The 18,232-nt window shown below is 47.4% G+C and overlaps 1 protein-coding gene across 1 annotated transcript; it reads right to left on the bottom strand.

Moving 5' to 3' along the window:
• Positions 1-1,004: 1,004 nt before the first annotated feature.
• LOC102559176 (endonuclease domain-containing 1 protein) lies at positions 1,005-3,918 on the bottom strand. Its single transcript, XM_006267471.4, has 2 exons — positions 3,569-3,918; positions 1,005-2,219 (listed from the first exon to the last, which is right to left on the bottom strand). Exons 1-2 carry the CDS (start codon positions 3,851-3,853, stop codon positions 1,476-1,478), a joined length of 1,029 nt encoding a protein of 342 aa, XP_006267533.2. The 5' UTR covers positions 3,854-3,918; the 3' UTR covers positions 1,005-1,475.
• Positions 3,919-18,232: the final 14,314 nt, after the last annotated feature.

Raw genomic sequence — 18,232 nt, 5'->3', positions numbered from 1 at the left:
AAGGGGTCGGCCAGACGTGAGGTGCCCCCAGGGAGGCACTCGGAGCCTCGAAGGTGGTCTGGCGCAGTGAGGTGGGTGGCTCAACGCAGGAGTGCCCCCTACTGGCCCACCACAGGGGTTTACAAGCATCTGCTGGCTGCCTTGCTGCTGCCAGGCCCCTAATAGTAACAGAGCCCAGGGTGTTCTGTTACTCGTGGTCATAACCCCAGCTCTTATCAGTTATGTATCTGTACCATGATGGAAAGGATCATGTTGAGTTTCAGATGCCACAATATCAGGGAAGGACAGAGTATCTCAAAGAGGCCATTGCCAATGGAAGTGTCACTTTGAGAATACATAATGTCAGACCCTCAGATGAAGGACTATGTGAATGTCTGATTTGTTTTTTTTTAATCAAGTACCTTTTATGCAGGAGCTATATTGGACCTGAAGATAGCAGGTAAGAAGGATGGAGTGGAGGTGGTGTTTTTCCAGTTTCTCTGCATCCTCCCCTCACCCAACAAGCACAGAGATAAGACTGAATAACCCCAATGTTTCTGGAGCTGAGAAAAAAGGAAGTGAGGGCAAAGCAATTAGGAATAATTTCTCTCCAAAGATATTCTCTGTTAGTTTAAGGGCAGGGGATGCATTCAACCCTTCAAAGATGTGGGGGCAGCCAGCAGACACTCCCGGAAGCCCCATGCTGGGAAGAGGAATAGCTCCTGGCCTGTGGGGTTGACTTTACTTCTGTGTAAAAAAGCATCCCAAGGAAAAGGGAGTTGTTCTGAGTAGCAGGTTTGACTGAGGAAGGTGGATGAGCTGGGGGTTGAATTTAGATGGGCAGCAAGGCAGATCAGAAGCAGGCTGGATGTAGGGGTTGGAAATTGGTATGTATCAAAGTTAGGGTAGGCTGGGGACAGATTGCTTTAGTGTAGAAGCAGTTGTAGCAGAGGGGAGTGAGCACAGGGGCAAGGCAAAGTCAATGCAGTAGTGCACAAACCCAAGGTACTAGTTGACTCTGACACTTTTTTTTTCCTCAATCTTTTTATTTCCCAAACTTGGTGAACGAACAGAGTGGTCAAACATGGGATCAGCAGACTGTGAAATTTTAACACAAAACTGGGTATAAAAAACTAATCATAAATGAATCACAACCCACCCAGACTGGCCAAGAGCATGAAAATCACCACTGCAACATTTATCAAAAGCCTGCCAACCCAGCAGCTGAAACCACTTCCCCAGGATAAATAATGGGTATCCCCAGGCACTGACCCAACACACGAGTTCCAGTGTCCAGAAAAAAGACAGGGCTGCCAGCCCATCTGGGTATGACACGATTACACTATTACCTGGGTCCTGGGGTACAGCTGGGTAAAAGCAGATTCACTTACAGGGTTTACTGAGAGCTCTTTCTGCTGATTCACTTCCCCATTATACACACAAAGTATTGTTCTTCTGCTAAGGATTACTTCTGCTTCCCACTAACTTAATCTAAGCTAACCCTGAACATCCTTTGGTTTCTTTGGAGGAGGAAGGGTGTGGGAAGAGTCATCCCCTTCCCTCTTCGATGCAGCTTTGCGCAGCTCTGCCTCTATTGCCGATGCAATATTTTGTGCCTCTGCGCTCCCTGCATTACAGTCATCTTTAAAAATCTCGACAGCATGAGTGTTTGCAAACCCATAGAGCTGCCTCAGCTTGGTACTCAGCTCAGCCATACTTAGATGCTCCAGGTTAGAATTTGGTTTGTTCTCCCCAAGGAAAGCGAAAGAAAATTTTTTGTTATTGTCTGAATGATCACAGCAAACAGCTGTCCAGACATGGCTGGGGACCACCACCCTTGCGTCATCTCTCTGAATATTCTTTTTTTGGTCTTCCACCTTATCAGGGATTTTCAGGTTTGTGTTGGGCACTACTCCTGTCACAAGGAAGGGGGTCCCTTTCACATTAATACATTTGACTTTTAACTGCTTGTTAAGGTTTCGTTCCAGTGCATACCATATTTTCCGGTTGAATTCGGGGTGCATGGGGACCGCGTTGGTGAGGGTATAGGTGGCTTCTCGGTGTCCTTTTCCACACTGGTAGGAATTTGGGTTCAGGTGTCCTTGATCATAGCCTGTTTTCTCATAATCTTGTAAAATGGCTTGGCTTTTCTTCAGGACGCTAGGATCCTTTAAGTTCAGCTTCTTTTCCTCAGTCATTCGTTGGATGTTCTCCAGGCTTGGATCTTCAGCCTTGGACAGCTGGGAAGGGAGAAGAGCATAGATCCTTACTTTCAACAATGTCTATCCAGATGGTCCTGACACAGATTTGGGGCAGCAAGAAATCTGAGACCAAACCAATCTCTTTGCCTCCCTGTTGGTTGGTCTCTGTCTGTCTCCTGACTCTATGCATCTGCATTATCCTCCTCTGAATGCTCCCCTCTTTTTTAGTGATTTAGATGTCTTTGCAGCTGTGTAAGTACCTCTTGGAGGCGGAGTAGGATTTGGCCCTTGGTGTCAGTGGCAGGTTGGTGTGAAATGACTCAGAAAGACACTGCTCTTTTGAGAGCACTATCAATGATGCTATTTTAATAATGGAGGGGAAAAGGCCTTTGGGCCTTTGTGGGGCAGTTAAAAGTTGTTCTAGATTTGAAGTATATGGAGTTTTGCACAGTCAATTCAAAGGTTGCTCTGAATTTCCTGCCTTTTACTATTTCTTTCCTAACTGAAAAGGAGTCAGGAGGGTTTTTATGCTTAAATGACATAATTTGATCTCAGCTTCTCCTTGATGAAATCTTCCATCCCTAGACACTGGGAGGCAGTATAATAAAGATAAAGTTAAAAGAACAAAACAGAAAAAAGAGAAAACTGCACTTAAAATGCAGACATGATGAATCCACACAAGCCAGAAAACCTACAGCACCTCTTCTCAGCCACAGCCTTTGTGTAACCCACAATAAAGGAACAGCACAATCCAGCTAATTAGTCACTCAGCACTGTGGTCTAATTAGTCAGTGCATTGAATTCCTGCCAGAATCCCATTGATTTATACGCAAAATCTTCAGTGTAACTTATCAGCTAATGTGTAATTAGTCATTTCCAAATGTACACACATAATAAATCCCAATGGCATTTTCAGGAATTTGTTTTCAGGTTTGCAGGAAAGAGCCTTAGTGTTATCTGCAGTGGGTGCCTCAACCTGGACAGAGCCTGAGGTAGTCATTTGAGAGGCAGAACGTGCCCTGTGTGCTGCAGTGGGAGGCCAGCACTAGTCTCCTGCCCTGGGGATGAGCCCAGCTCTCCAGGATGGGGCTCTGACAATGGCAAGAGGAAGAAACACTCTGCCCTTGGCTCCCAAACCCAAGCAGAGACTTTCCTACTACCAGAAAAGTCCTCAGGAGCTCTCTGCTTTCACCCATTCCTTGTGACTGGGGGGGGATCCCAGCTTTCCAGAGGGGCTATTACTCCTAGACTAGATAAAGGGTCCCTATATTCTCACCTCATGAGCCAGGGGATTCCTTCTGTCTCCAAACCTTGGATAAGCAATGGGAGCATGGGGTAGGGACAAAGTGATCAGGAGTGATGAGGTGGGATTCAGAAGGGAAACTCACCTGCGGCTCCACCTTCCATTTACCTTCACACTGCACCTGGCCCTTTCTTGTACCCAACTTGTACGCTGCCCAGACTGGGATTCTCCAGCTCTTGTCATAGAGTGTTGCAAAATGATATTTGCTTTCTAGCTTCTGGCAAATGTTTGCTGAGTTTGGAGTACCCAACCCCTGGGGCACAACTCCTCCATAGAAATACTCGCTGCAGAGACTGAAATCAGGAACCACTGCAGCTAGTGCCAGTCCGGCCCAGAGCAAGGCCAAGCCCAGCAGCACCAATGACCCCATGGCACCAGGAGTGTCAGGCACCAACCACAAGGACTTCTGCAGCTGCTACTTATAGTGTTCCTGGGGGAAGTTGCCGCACTCCCAACCCCTCGCCCTGACAAGCTGCTTGCAGTGGGCTGTCAGCTTCCAGCCAGGGCCCTCCCTAGGGCAGGGCTGGGCCATGTAGCCACAGCCCCAAGTGCATCTCATGCCAACTTATTATCAGTTCCCTTGTTCGCTCTTCTGAGGAAAAGAGTCTCAGGCTTCAGTCTCCTCTTCCAGATCCTCTCAGCACAGCATTTTGTGAGAGTTTTAGATGCTTTGTCACTACTGTCATACTGCAGACACGGCCATTCAGTGCAGTGCCAGGGAGTGCCCCTGCAGTGCCAGGGAGAGCCAGGATTGAGACCCCAAGATGCTCATGTCACATACAGCGAGCTCAACCCTCTATTAGCTAGGCTGAGAGCCGCTGTCAGTCCCTGCTGAGCTGGGCTGGGTTGGACATCGGCTTGTGGCCCTGAGGTGTCAGGCTGGGTACTAGCCCATCCCTGGGGCAGGCAGAGCCCCTCCTGGGGCCAGGGTGAATGTGCACCCAGAGATATAATTCCCATGTCAGGGCATTGCAGAACCTCAGTGACAGCCTCCTCCTCCCCACAAACACTGCTCACACCTGCAGTGCCGGGGAGCCCAGGGCAAAGCTGCTGCACCTGATGAGGTGAGAAAGATTTTGCATTATTCGGTGTGGGAGGCTAGTGAGTGGTGTACCATGCATTTGCTTGAGTGCCTCAGAAGCAAATGAGCAGTTCCCGTCTCATCCACAATCTGTTTCTATCAGTCCACATGTGCTGTGTCAACATAACAGCACAGTGAGCTTTTGCACTGGCCTGGATACCAACCACAAGCTCTTCCGTTCCCTTCTTTTGGGTGTTGTGGGTCTTCAATATAGCTGGGTGTGCATTCAAACCCTGCTCCTCACATGCCACATAAGAACAGTGACTGTCAGCAGGAGTTAGGGGTTAGAGTGGGCAAACAACCAGCCATGAGCTCCCAGTGCGATGCTGTGAGGAAATGCCCCAGGGACAGCCAAGGTTGTTTCTTTGTACAGCGTTGGTGAGACCAGTATTGGGCACCATTACCAGGTCTGGGGGCTGCATGTGGGAAAATGGGAGGGGTGCCAATATAAAGCACAGCAGTGATTGAAAGCTTGGAGAAAATGCCTAACAACAGGGTTTTCAACAGTAAGGCCCATGGGCTGGATCCAGTTTGCAGAGTCTTGTCCCTTCATCTGCAGGGCTCCTGGAGGGACCAGGAATTTGGTGGTGGGACAGGTAGGTAAGGAACAGCCACTGAAATGGAGGTATGGCCCTCCAGTGGATATCTGTTTCAGCACTGGGGGAGTGAATGACGGCTGTGTAATCTCCGAGGCTCCCTGAGCTGACACTGTTCTGTCCCAACTACCACTGCCACTGCCTCCCCTTCCCCACCCCTGCCCCCCCACAGCTGGTGGGGGATCTGGATCCAGCCTGTGCAGAGCCCTGTAAACCAGATACTGGCTTGAGTGCCAGCAGGAGGGTAAGTGAGTTTGCTATCCCTACAAATTGCCATGACTTAGAGCAAGCCCCTGAGTTAGACTGTCACTGTAGGTCAAGGGGGTGAGGATCAAGCTCTATTTTAGAGCCAATCCAGCAGAGGGGCTACCTGCCTGCATCCTTTCTCCCCTACCCCTGCCCCTACCCTCCTAGCTCCTGTGCTGTCTGCAGGAAGGGAGTGGGGAGAAGGAAAGTAAAGGGAGCTGTGGGCTGGGGTTCACCTGGCTCTGGCAACCTTAGTCCATAGCTCCTTGCGTAAGCCTAGCCCCAGTTGTGCACTGGGTTTGACAAGAGTTTCCTGAGTCACTCCACTTTGCAGCACCTTCATCTGATCCCTCATTAGATGAAGATTAAATTGTCATGCAATTGGCCACTTTTAAAGCACTGGGCTCTGACCTCTGTCCAAACAAAACCAGCAGTTGTATGTCTGTATCATCATTACCAAGCAGGTCTAGGGCTTCTTCCATAGAACTGTTGGCACAGGTACTTAGTAATCACTTCTCTTGAAGAGCTAAACAGGATGTAGCCTTCATAACAGATTTTCCGTCAGCAGTTTTGCCAGAAAAGGGAATTATAAATTGCTCAACACCAATCTGCTAGCTCTGGGAGATAGGTTTGGAGTCATTTCATGGGTTTGAGGGTAACAGGATACAGGGGTAGGATCTGCTCTATTTCCAGCCTTTGCTGTATAGTGTTGTTCTCTAAAACTGTCAAAATGAAGCATACTCCTTGCCTGTAGACATGTGGGGCAGCTACTCCAATGCACTGTAAATAGTGTGTTGAAGCCGACTTGATTAATCAAGTCTGGTGAAGCGTGATATCTAACGTGCTACAACAGGCTCCACTTCTCATGTATGGCCCCCACCATCATTTTGAAGCACAGGGATGCTGATACAAGAGATGCTGTGGGCACTTTAATTAGAGTGGGTCTTGGAGCTGCTCTAATTAAAGCACCCCTGCCTCTCACCCCTGAAGCACGTGTAAAGATTCCCTTTAAGTCCCCCAAAGCCCACGTGCTCCATCCCCCCTATCTCAGTGAGAACTCTGCAGCCAGGTATAAACATTGGTCAAGGATGATCTAGGAGCAGCTGTGCCTAGAGTATACTGTGAAGAACAACCACTGGGCACCCAGGAGATCCCCCCCAAGTGCATCACTTGGAGATCATGAGAAGAGCTCTGCAGTCCAGAGCAGGTGGGAATTGGAAAGAAGCTTGCTCAGCCAAGGAGAATGAAGCAGAGCTCACAAGCAGATTAGTTACAACAAAACATGAAAGGAGCTAGGCTACATTTACAGAATAACAGAAGGGGAGCTGTCTCTCTCCAGTCAGGGTGTGTGATGTGTGGAGTTGTGCTTGAGCTCCCCACATTGCAGCACACTGTGGAGGTTGTTTGTTTTTCCCATGCTTTTGGACTTTGTTAATTTGCACATAGTTTCAGTAAGATTTTTTTCCCCTTTCTTGTTGCTGCAGGTATCAGGCTGTGGGAGGAAGTTGCCTTCCTGAGAAGTATTGAGTGTTAGCTGCAGCCAAGGCTGGTGTTTTGTACTAGAGTATGCCAATTCTATTGCTGGGACTAAAAACACAGAGGTCCCGGGTAGAGGGTTTGCTTCTCCACTTGAGGTCAGACTAATTGCCACATTTGGGATCTGGAAGGAATTTTACCCCACATTTAGACAGGAATGGACCATGGTGGGGTTTGCTGCCCTCTGTAGCCTGTATTTTAACAGGTTTTCCTTCTTGCAGTGGCAGGATCGTGATAGCGCCCTCACCCCCCTGTTTTACCTGTGACAGATTAGGGTGCTTGGGAGCACCCTAAGTCCCTTCCAGCCCTACAGTTTTATGATTCTTGGATCCTATGCTCCAATTACAGATTAAGATTGAAATTTATTATTATTATTTTAAACAGCACAACACAGAAACATATTTTCTTAGTCATTCCTTCATGCCTGTTCTTATTTTTTGTCCCTCTTCTTTACTGAACCAACTCCAGAGGCTATTGTCACCTTCAGCCATCAAAGTTACACTGATGGAACTGGAGTAGTCTATGTTAACTCTACGTCCTGGTTTCCAGAGCTGAACTTGATGTTTGGGAAAGAGGGGGACAAGAGTCATCCTGTGGAAACCTTAATTCTATATTAATAAAGAATGGAACAGATGAAGGGAGTCAGGGGCATATCAGGGTTAAAGTGCTTCTCTGGGCAATGAGAGCCCAGAGCTAGCAGATAGGTGTTGAGCAATTTATACTTCCCTTTTCTGGCAAAACTGCTGACTGAAAATCTGTTATGAAGGCTGCACCCTGTTTAGCTCTTCAAGAGAAGTGATTACTAAGTACCTGTGCCAACAGTTCTATGGAAGAAGCCCTAGACTTCCTTGGTAATGATGACTCAGACACACAACTGCTGGTTTTGGCTCATGCAGTCTGGGATTCTCTTTTGTCCAGTGACAAAATAATATCATCATTCACATGAACCTGCTGGAAAGTAAGATGCTGGTATTGAGTGTTCCTATCTGCTAGCCCAATAGCCTGATGATGAGGACACCTGGCCAGAAAGCAGGAGGCCTTCCCATCCACCCCATCCACATCCATGATGTTTGAACAGAGGTCAGAGCCCAGTCCCCTTAAGCTCAGCAACTCTCCTGTCTCCAGGGGCAGATCTAAATCAGGGTGGTTGCCTGTTTTGACCAGGGCCAGATTAACCTTTTAGTGGGCCCTAGGCAAACAAACTCATGGTCCCCTACTATATATATATATATATATATATATATATATATACACACACATATATATATATATATATATATATGCAACTCTTTCCGGAGCCCTCCTGGACATGTGTGTGGATATATATAGGGAAGTCTCCAAGCTGGGGCAGTCCCCGGCCCACTAGCTGCCTGCCTGAGGGGTGCCACAACCTTGGAGCGAAGGACGAGGACCCGTCACAGCTCAGGGCCCCAAGCATGTGCTTAGTTTGCCTGTGCATTCATAGAGCCCTGGCTTTGGCCACATGTTCCTGACCGCACCTCATCTAACACCCACACTAAGCCACTGTCATCAGTTATGTGGAAGAAGCCCTGGCACGTACGTGGAACTTATGCAGCTGCAGAATTGCTGTTTTCAGAAATTCCTGATTCCTGATAGTTACACGTTCACATTTCACTTTCCTTCTCTTGGACACAGGCAGCAGGATCAGCAATTCAGCCAGTTTTTATTTATGTGAGCTGCTTGCTAATGTGGTTAAAAGTAGAGGTACACTGATTCATTGGTCCCATACCATATTGGCACCGATATAAGGAAAATTGACACTACAGTCCCCGACTTACTTACCATCACAGCCAATATGATCTGTTGCTTTTGGAAAACTGTCATGTATCTACTAGGCATTGAAATAGAGACCATTGTGATGTACGATTTATTTCACACCCATCTGCAAACCACTAGGGGAGGAAGATTTTTCATAATTACCAACCTGAACAGAACAGGTCACCAAGAGGTGGCAGACCCAAGCTTCCAGCCTAAAGTCTTCAGGCAGCTACTTCCCACTCAGGATGGGGGTGGGGGTGGAATGGAGTGGAGGAGAGTAGTCATTTTTGGCAATAAGCCTACCTTAAAAAGTTATATTCAAATTCCTAACCTTGTTCCTAGGAGAATGAGAGGAGGATTTACATACCTATTCAATGTGCTTCTCATGTCCTAGAGGGGAGAGCGAGAGCACAAGGACACACATTGGGGATCCCCTTCTGCCTGGGGAAGGGAGAGGGGGGGAGGGGAAGCAGTCATTTGCAGTCAACAGGTTTTCCAGTTAAGCTACATTAATTCCCCATGCCTAGTCATACAAAAGTCCTCCCTTTCCTGTGTCAGCCTCTGGGGTTTCTCCAGACACAGCTTCACCTGTAGGAATGTCTGGCTTAAAAATTATTTTCCTGGAGAGCTTGTTGACATTTTCCTTCTGCCTCTTCAAAACCTTTGTCCATCTCTTCCAGCTGAGCTAAGGCAAGTAGCTGCTCCTCTTCCAGATGATGCAGTTGCTGAAAAATCAGACATAAGCTTCTGCTTCTCCATTTGCTTCTTTTTCTAGCACCACCACGTACAAATAGGTAAAGGTCAGGTTAGAACCTTGGAACGTATCATTGAGTCCTCAATAGAGCACGATAGACTAGATCCATTTCCACTTGTTAGGTGAAAGTGGACTCAGACACCTAAAGACAACTCTATTCCACCCTGTTCAAGAAAGCAGCACAAAAGAGGTGGGTGTCTTGGGGTCAAAAAAAAACAACAAACAACTATCAAGTACTGCAAGATAGCTTACAAACTGTTGCAATTGTATTTGCCTATCATGATGTTCTCAACCACTCAGACATAGAAGGTGAAACTCTTAGCTATACTGATACCAATGGAAGTTTTTCCATGGTGTCAGACGTCTACCCTGAGAATTAAACAGGTACAGTGACACACAAAGAAGGAAGTGTCCGCACATACATCTCTATGAGACACATGGAGATTAAAGAAACTGTTAGGGTAACAATAATTTGGATATTAGGAAGCACTGAATCTGCAGCTGAATAAAAAGGTGTTAACCTGTAGCCTAGCAGAGCTGCTGACCACAAGGCAGAATGATAGCTAAGCCAGCCATTTGCTTATGCTAAGTAACCATCTTAACTGTGTCAACCATTTTCTGAGAAAAAAGCAGCGAGTGAATCTGTGTGAGTCTGTGTGCTGTGAACCAGCTACACTAAGGTACGAGATAAGATACAGGGGCCCAAAAAAGGTGGAAGATGGTACAACATGAGACAGAAAAACAGACTGGAATGTGGAAACAACACATAATTGGTAACAGCATCCGAGATGAACATTTGCAAAAAGGTGAATAGTGATTGGTGAAGAAGCCTCCAGAAGCTTCCAGGTTCTGGACAAAGTCCGCCCATTGACTAAAGAGCAGGAGTCAAGGTCTTAACTTGTGGGAGCTACTCCAAAGCTGTCTCCATTCAGAATAAAGCTGTTGCAAGCAATGTGTGCCGGTGTTTGCTCCCTGCTTGCTCTGCTCTGCCTAATGAGTAACGGGATCCACGGGTAGCTGGACTGTCGTCTCCCTAGTCGTTGGGCGCCGCATGGAGTCGCGGTCTAACAGAAACTCCTATAGGGGGAAGGGAAGCAGAAGGTGGGAGGGAAGACTGCACAATAAACTGAGGGCTAGAGTGGCAACATATTTACCTAAATGAAAAGCCCCCCTTCCTCTGAAGATTAACAACAACTGGCACCCACCGGATATTCTTCATTTTTTCCTGTCTTATGACTATTTAAATTCCAGGAGTTTCTTTTCTTTCTCTTTTTTTTTCTTCTGGAGCTGCTCGAGAGGCTGCAGCGTATCCTAGTGGACTTCTTCTGAAATGGATGCCACTGGCTCCCGTGAGCTGCCTTTTCCCTGCCCATCATCGAGTGAGGCCAGGGCCTGATAGACCTGACCAGCAGGGTGGCTGCCTACCACTGCAAGTCCTCCAGTGGCTCCTGTATGCCAAGGGCCACCTCCCGTGGTGGCAGCTGGCATGCCGGGTCCTGCACTGAGTGGGGAGCCTTGGCTTTGACCGGAAGTTGTTTATGCTGGACCTCACCTTCCTGAATGGGGCAGTCCTTCCCCCATTCTACCACAGCATGGTGCGGGCCTGGCGGGCAGCCTTCCATCTTTGTCCCCAGGCCAGGTACCTGTGTTTCCTGCAGCTGCTTCAGGAGCCCCTGGTCCACAACCCGGCCCTGCAGCATATTGTGCAGAGTCTGGCCTCTGCCAGCCTTGTGGCTGCCCTCATCAAGGCACACACCACTCACCAGGGTGCCTCCTGGACCCTGCTCAGTCAGGCTGGCTGTCAGCTGAGGCCCTGGCTGCCTGGTGGGCCCTGCACTCCATCCGCACCATGGGCTGGCTTCTGGAGGCCGTTAGGGCCACCCTCCTGATGGAGGCAGCAGCCACCCTAGAAGGCTACCTCTAGGCCTACCAGGCCCTTCCCACCACGGACATTGTGGGCGATGCCTTCCCACCACTGCCAGTTATTCCAGCGGTGGCCAGTGAGCTGGCTGACAGGCCTGACACACTGCTGAGGCTCCCCATGCCCCCCAGAAACAACACAGGCTGTCCCTTTGGCACAGTGCCCTGGAGAGGACTCTACGCATGGGTGGTGTGCACTCAGCATGCCCAGGTACTGGCCAGCCACCCTGACACCATGTGGCGGTGGTGCCTGGCATTGTCCAGGACCCCAGCATGGCACACATTGTACAAGGCACGCACCAAGAAGACCAGTGACCTCCAGTGGAGATTGGTGCACAGCATCCTGGCCACTGGCACCTTTGTGCGCCACCTGGACCTGGTGGCCTCAGTGGCCTGCCCCTTCTGCCCGGGGTTGCTGGAAGAGAACATTTTCCATGCCTTCCTTGACTTCCTCCAGCTGTGGCTGCTCTTTGCCACCCTCAGGGTGCTGCTTCAGGCACTGGGCTGGGACGTTTCGGAGGACACCTGCATCTACTCTTTCCCATACCAGGCAGCTGAGTGGGCCACAGGCAGCCTGGCCAACTTACTGGTGGGCCAGACCAAGATGGCCACCCTGAAGAGCCGGCAAAACTGGTTCACCGAGACCAGGATGGACAATGTCCTGCACCTCTTGCTCCTGCTGATGCAGGCCCGCCTCTCACTTGAGTTCGAGCATGTAGTCCTCCAGCGGATGATGCCCACCTTTAAGGAACACCGGGCTGTCAAGGGGGCACTGTCCTGAGTCAAGGGGGGGACACCTGCTCTTTGCCCTGTGACGCCACCACCTGCTCAGGGTGTGGGGGTGGGTCCAGCGAGTTGAAACCTCGGGCTTTGTCCATGTGGGCTGACCCCTGATGTCCTGAGGTCTCCCTGGGCGTCCCCACTGGCAGAACTGTATATATACTTCTTTTGTCCTTTGTGTTTTGTTTTTTGTTTAGAGTGTGCGGGCAGGCCTTACAGGCCATGAGCCCAGGCCTTGTCCTTGAGGTCCAGACCTTCAGGCCAACCTGTATATGGTCTTTACTGCCCCCCATTCATCACCCTCCCTGGAATAAATGTTTCTTAAAAGTCAAAGTCTTTCTTTCTTTCTTTCCTTCCTTCTTCCTTCAGAGCCTTGACATGGTCTTCAACTTTTTCCTAAGGGAAAAACAATATTGATGCTGCGGGTATTTATTATTCTGGAATAAGCAAGTTATTTCTTTTCTCTTCCTCACTGAAATGTTTAATGGTCTTGGTTTCATCCTGATAAAGAACAAAACATATTTTGAAATCATGAACTGTCATGGACTGGGAATGCCATTTGTTTCTTAGCTCCTTTAGGATTGCCTGAGATGTAATAAGCCAAGCTTTTCATTTACCCTAGGAGAGGAGGTATAAGCAAAAACAAAACAGATCAGAAAGAAGTCCATATTTTTGCTTGTTTGCCTCCCCCAGTTGAAAAAAGAGAATCCCCCCACCCCCACCCTGGTAAAACTGAAAGCAAGGAAACAAAACAAAACAAAAAAACAACCCAGCAAACAGACAACCCCAAATACTTGTCAACTTTTGGGGGAAAAAAAGTGTCAACACTGGTTAATAAAATAGAGAAGTGGATGAAAGGAAGGAGGAGGGAATATATTAAAGGGGGAAATGTCAGACTTTCTTTGCAAAAACAAAGCAAAATAAGGGTTTTTTTTCTGGATACCCTTGAACTCCTATAGATGTCACTGTAATCGTTGTGTCTCTATATTCTTGTACTACAGAGCATTTAAGGGAAGCCTCCTCTGGACTGCACACCAAGATTAGATTATCTGTCTCTAGATTATCCACATTTTGTCTCCCTCTTGCATGTACTATCATTTCGGAGTTACAAAGCTGTCTTGCACTGTAATGTGGTAAGAAACACTTAAAAAAGAAGTGATAGAGGGAGAAGGAGGTATTAGCCGAGAGCAGCCACTTACATTTTCATTACAATAGCACTAACAATAGCCAAAAGCAGTAAATAACTTTTTGTATTTCCAGACAGAGAGGACCACTTTTAAACATCTGCAGCTGGGAACTGATGCCAGACCTGAAACTTCTTAACTTATCCAGATTTGGCAGAAATTGTGCCCACAATCTATAGTGACTGGGTCTTTAAAATAATCCAGACAGATTGAACAAGATGCCCCATCCTGCAGGCTCTGGACAGGATTCCCTGTGGCCATGGCTCCCCGCGGGATGTGCAGCAGCTTAAGTTTAGTTTCTCAAAGCTCTAAAATCATTTCTCTTTGCAGCAGGAACTGGGTGTTTCCACTTAGCTTCCTAAGCTTGCTAAACTTCCTGTCCTGAAATCAACCTGTTTGGGGGGGGGGGCGGGGGGGGAGGGAAAAGGCATGTTTCTGTTTATTGTGCTCACACAGAAAACATGGATAAATTGGAATTATTGATCTGTTACTTATGGGGAACAAAACCCATGGAAACACTGTTATCCAAACCCAGGCATAATCCAGTTTATATGTCCAGCCACCCTCAATAATCATAACTTACTCAGTGTTTCTCAGCATTTTTAGACTCAAGCCCCCCTCCATAACTTGTGGATTGAGCAACACACCTAATTTCAAAACATAAACTGATTTATTCCTGGGCTTACCTCCTTGCAGAGGGAGCAGGGAGGCAGGGAAAGCCTTAGCCTGCCTTTATCTGTTTATCTCCGCCCACCTGAAACCTGAGCCTGCCTCTATCTGTTTATCTTCCCACACTTCTTGGGACACCCTTCAAAGGATCTCACTGCATCCTGGAATACCCCAGCAAACACTCAGGTTGAGAATAACTGTCTTACAGTATCAAGATTTTCCAACGATTTAGCTGGTCTAATAGAAGATAATCACATTTACCCAGAGAGCCATGTCTTGCAGTAGCAAAGGTATTTATTTGTTAAATTGATATGCCCCCCCTCCCCAAGAAAAGCTCAGGGCAACCTGGAATAAAGAGAGAAATACAAAAGCTGAAAAAAATTCTACATTAAAAAAAGAACACTTCCCCCAAAAAAAGTTTCCAAAGCAATTCAAAAAGTTTAAAAGCAAGGAGTTGTGACATCCCTTCTTCAGCCCTAGGAGAGCACTCCCACCCTGGCTTCCCAATCCACATTCAATACCTCTGAAAAGAAAACAACTCCCCTCCACCACCCAGACTCTCCCCCATCCCTGCTCATGCCCACTTCCCTGACTCACACACCTTTATTGCCCCTTCTAAGCCATGCCTCCCTCTCTCACAAGTGTTGGCGTGGGGGACACAGCTGTCTCCATTCCTGATCTCCTTCCCTACAGTGGAAAAACATTGCACAAAACACACTCACCAAAAGACACCCTACAATACCCACCCCAGAGCAACCTGCAGTCCCTTTCAAAGCCCCAGGTTGACTGGGATTATTTTTCCCTACTTAGCTGGCTGTATTTGTGCCTGCTAAACTTCCCAGCCTTTCTCCCACTCCAGGTTTAACTCCAAGAAGCAGAGAGGAGGAAATGGGGAAGGAGAGGAGCAGTGATGTAGTAACAGTATCTCCTGAGCTGGGGCTGCTTCAGTGCACGTGGGGCCTGGGGGGCTGGTAACAGCAGCAGCTTCATCACCCCAGGGGGATCGCTACTCAAGGAACTTGAAAATGCCCAAAAATAGACATCTTCCTTCGATTCAGGTGCAGCTGGTCAGAAATTCTGATATGTTAACGCTACTTTTTATCACAAAAGAGAGGAAAATTATTGCATGTGTGTAACTATTTCATGGAACAGGGCTGTCTATACAATTTGAATTAAGAAACATAAACATGAAACAGGCTGGAATTTGCAGCCAAAATTAAAAATTTTGATATTGAAATAAAAGGATATTTACTTGAAACAAAATAAAGCTATTCCTTTCAAAACAGACGCTTCCACTTGATATGGCCCTAGAATGAAACTTTATAGGAAAATGTTGAGTTGAAAAAAAACACATTTTTAACTGTCATTTAAAAGAATTTTTTATTGGAAAAGAAGTTTTACTCACTTATTTCTAAGTGGCAAAATGTTAAAAAGCTAGGAATTTGATATTTTCCTTTAGCAAATTACTTTGTTGGTACTATGTTCCTCAAAGGGAGATTGTGTCTTTGTCAGACTGTTGTTGTATTTTTTTAATTTTGGCCTTTAAATATTTTCAATGGTCTTTTATTGAACTGGAGAGGGGTAAACCCTCTGCTTGTGAAAACTTATGTTCTGATTTAGTCACTTCATAAGGTGCAAATTCAGCCTGCCTTGTGCCTACACTGGGAGTGGCAACCTTAGTTTGAAAAGCAGAGTGAATCTTACGTTTCATTATAGACTATGCCAGAAATTCAGGACTACATATTCATGCCTATCCACAATAGTTCCCCTGTGACTAATTCAGTGGGAGGTTTGCTCAGAGACCACAGCCTTAAGCCGTTACTGTATGGATAGATAGATTATCAAATAAATAGATTTTAATCAATCCTACATTCTTTTCCCTTTCTCGCTCTCTCTGCTGTTGAGATTCTTTTCTTTGTGTGTTACCTTCCTAGGAGCAACTTTTCTTTCTCACCCCTAATGATTTAATTCCTACCACTTGGCCACACCAGCAGCTAAAATGCTCAGGAATCAAATAGCTAACATTAGAGACAAGAATAGTTGTGGGTGATATCTTTTATTGGACTAACTGCATGGTTGGGATAGACATAGGAAAGCTTTCTGGTATCAAAGTAGCCTTCCTCAGGTCTTATGTGAGAGAAGCAAACACAGCAGGGCCAAAGTAGCAGAGGGAACAAAAACTTGGGTGAAAACTCTTTCTGTAAACATCTGGACCATCATGGCTGCATCACTCTGACACAACTGTAACAGGGAAGATATTGAAATCTGCAGCTTATGATGAAAAAATCCACAGTCTAAAGAAAAAAGAAGCCAGGTTACACAGTGAGCGCATCTACAAATGCAAGTAAAGTGGAACAATAAACTCCGGTACTTATTGTACTAGTTTATTGCACCTGGGCATGCTGTTTACATGTAGGCCTGGTAGTGAAGCATGTTGAACTGGGTCAGAGCTGCCCCAGCTGGCAGGGGGTCCAGGGTCAGGCCTGCCAGCCTGCCAGCCTGGGGCTGCTCCAGCCTGGTTCAGTGTGCTGCAGAGGGGCTGGCTGGGGCATGAAGATGCTCCAACATGGAGTTAGCTGGCAGGTAGCCCCAGCACCAAAGCACCCTTGTGCCCCAGTCAGCCCCTCCAATATCTACACATTCAGTGCCACAGAATAAAAAAACTCCAGAGCAGGATAGAAATTATATTTACAAATACTACTCTGCTGCAGAGTTAATTAATTCATTCCTGCTTGATAGCTCTTCACATGTAGATGTGAGATGTTTACTGCAGAGCTAATTAGGAACCTCTGCAGTAAATGTCTCATGTAGATGCACCCAATGACATCTTATTCTTAAACAAGTGCAAGAAACAAACATTACCCCAAGGGGACTCATCATCTGCAGCCCTCTGGCTACCAAACATAACTCCATATCTACAACACAGCTATGCAGGAGAACTTCAGAAAAACTGAGAAACCTCCTCTTCACCAAACCTATCCCAAAAGAGATCAACTTAAACAGAAGATACTCATGCTACTAAACTAAGAGTCATTAACCTGGAGATGTACCTGACTGCTATGCAGGATACCCAAACTACTCTTTGGCACAAAGAATGGGAGAAACTAGGCGACACAGCTGTTGAATGGAGCTGACAAGGAATTATCCACAGTGAGTAGTTAGCAGCTGGCTCCAACTACAGATGGCATATATGGTAGAGCCTGAACAGATTAAGAGTGGGTCTCTGAAGATACAACTTTCTCATGAAATCATGGAGTCTCTATGCAACCAACCAATATGTTTGTCAGGAGAGGCAAAACAAGGATCATCTCATGAGATGCCCTGTAGCTCCGCTATGCACCTCACCCGATTTGGCAATACCAACACTAGAAGCAGTGGCCTAAGCAGAATATGGGGAACAGGTCATATAAAAGGTTGGATTCGAGACGTGGCAAAGAAGCAGACCCAAACATACTACCAAAAATACCTGATGAGAGCCATTCAACTTAAAAATAATGGAATCAGCTGTCACAAGAGGAGCCACCTCCCAGGCAGCACACAGGCAGTAACACAGGAGGAAATCAGTATTCAAAAAACCAACACCAGCAACTTATCACAACACCCATTCTAAAATATATGTACTCTCCAAAGGCCTGAACTTCTGCCCAGAGGAAAAAACTGACAAGATGCTAATATGTGGAGAATCAGAAGACTTTGTCCACAGACTTTGCCAGAAGGAATACTTCCACAACTAGAAGACTACCATCTCCAACAACCCCAGCCCCAGACAGCTGCGGGGACCTCCAGGACCTCCAGCACAGCCAGAGGTAGGTGGGGCCCGTGGCAGGAGGGACGGACCCCAACCCCAGACAGCTGCGGGACAGGTGAGTCTGAGCTGGGGAGGGACATGCCCCCCGGCTCCTACTTGGCCCAACCCCCAGGGAGCCACATGAAAGGAGCCTTGTGAACAGGCTGCGCAAGCAGGCGCACTTGTCTGCCTGGCGTGCGAGTTAGCATGGAGTTTGCACACGAGGGTGAGCGGGAGGGCCCGAGACCCTGCCAGAGCACCTCGCTAGGGAAGCCAGTCCCAGCCGTAGCTGCCCTCACAGCAGCATGACACGGCTGGGCATGCACCGCAACCTGAGGGTCCCCTCGGGGTCTGCGGGCCCCCTCCCAGCACCTCAGAGGCCTCCACCCAGACGGAGCCCTTGTTCTGGGCTCCACG

Source organism: Alligator mississippiensis, chromosome 11 (assembly GCF_030867095.1).
Source record: "Alligator mississippiensis isolate rAllMis1 chromosome 11, rAllMis1, whole genome shotgun sequence".
NCBI classification, from domain to species: Eukaryota; Metazoa; Chordata; order Crocodylia; family Alligatoridae; genus Alligator; species Alligator mississippiensis.
Note: the sequence above shows the minus strand (reverse complement) of the source record. Positions and strands in the feature narration are given on the sequence as shown.

What these genes read in the sequence shown, in the direction of transcription:
- LOC102559176 (XM_006267471.4), bottom strand. Translation starts at nt 3,853, where the DNA reads ATGGGGTCATTGGTGCTGCTGGGCTTGGCCTTGCTCTGGGCCGGACTG. An exon ending in AATGGAAGGTGGAGCCGCAG is followed by an intron (nt 2,220 to 3,568) that starts GTGAGTTTCCCT and finishes CTCCCTTCCCAG; the next exon opens with CTGTCCAAGGCTGAAGATCC.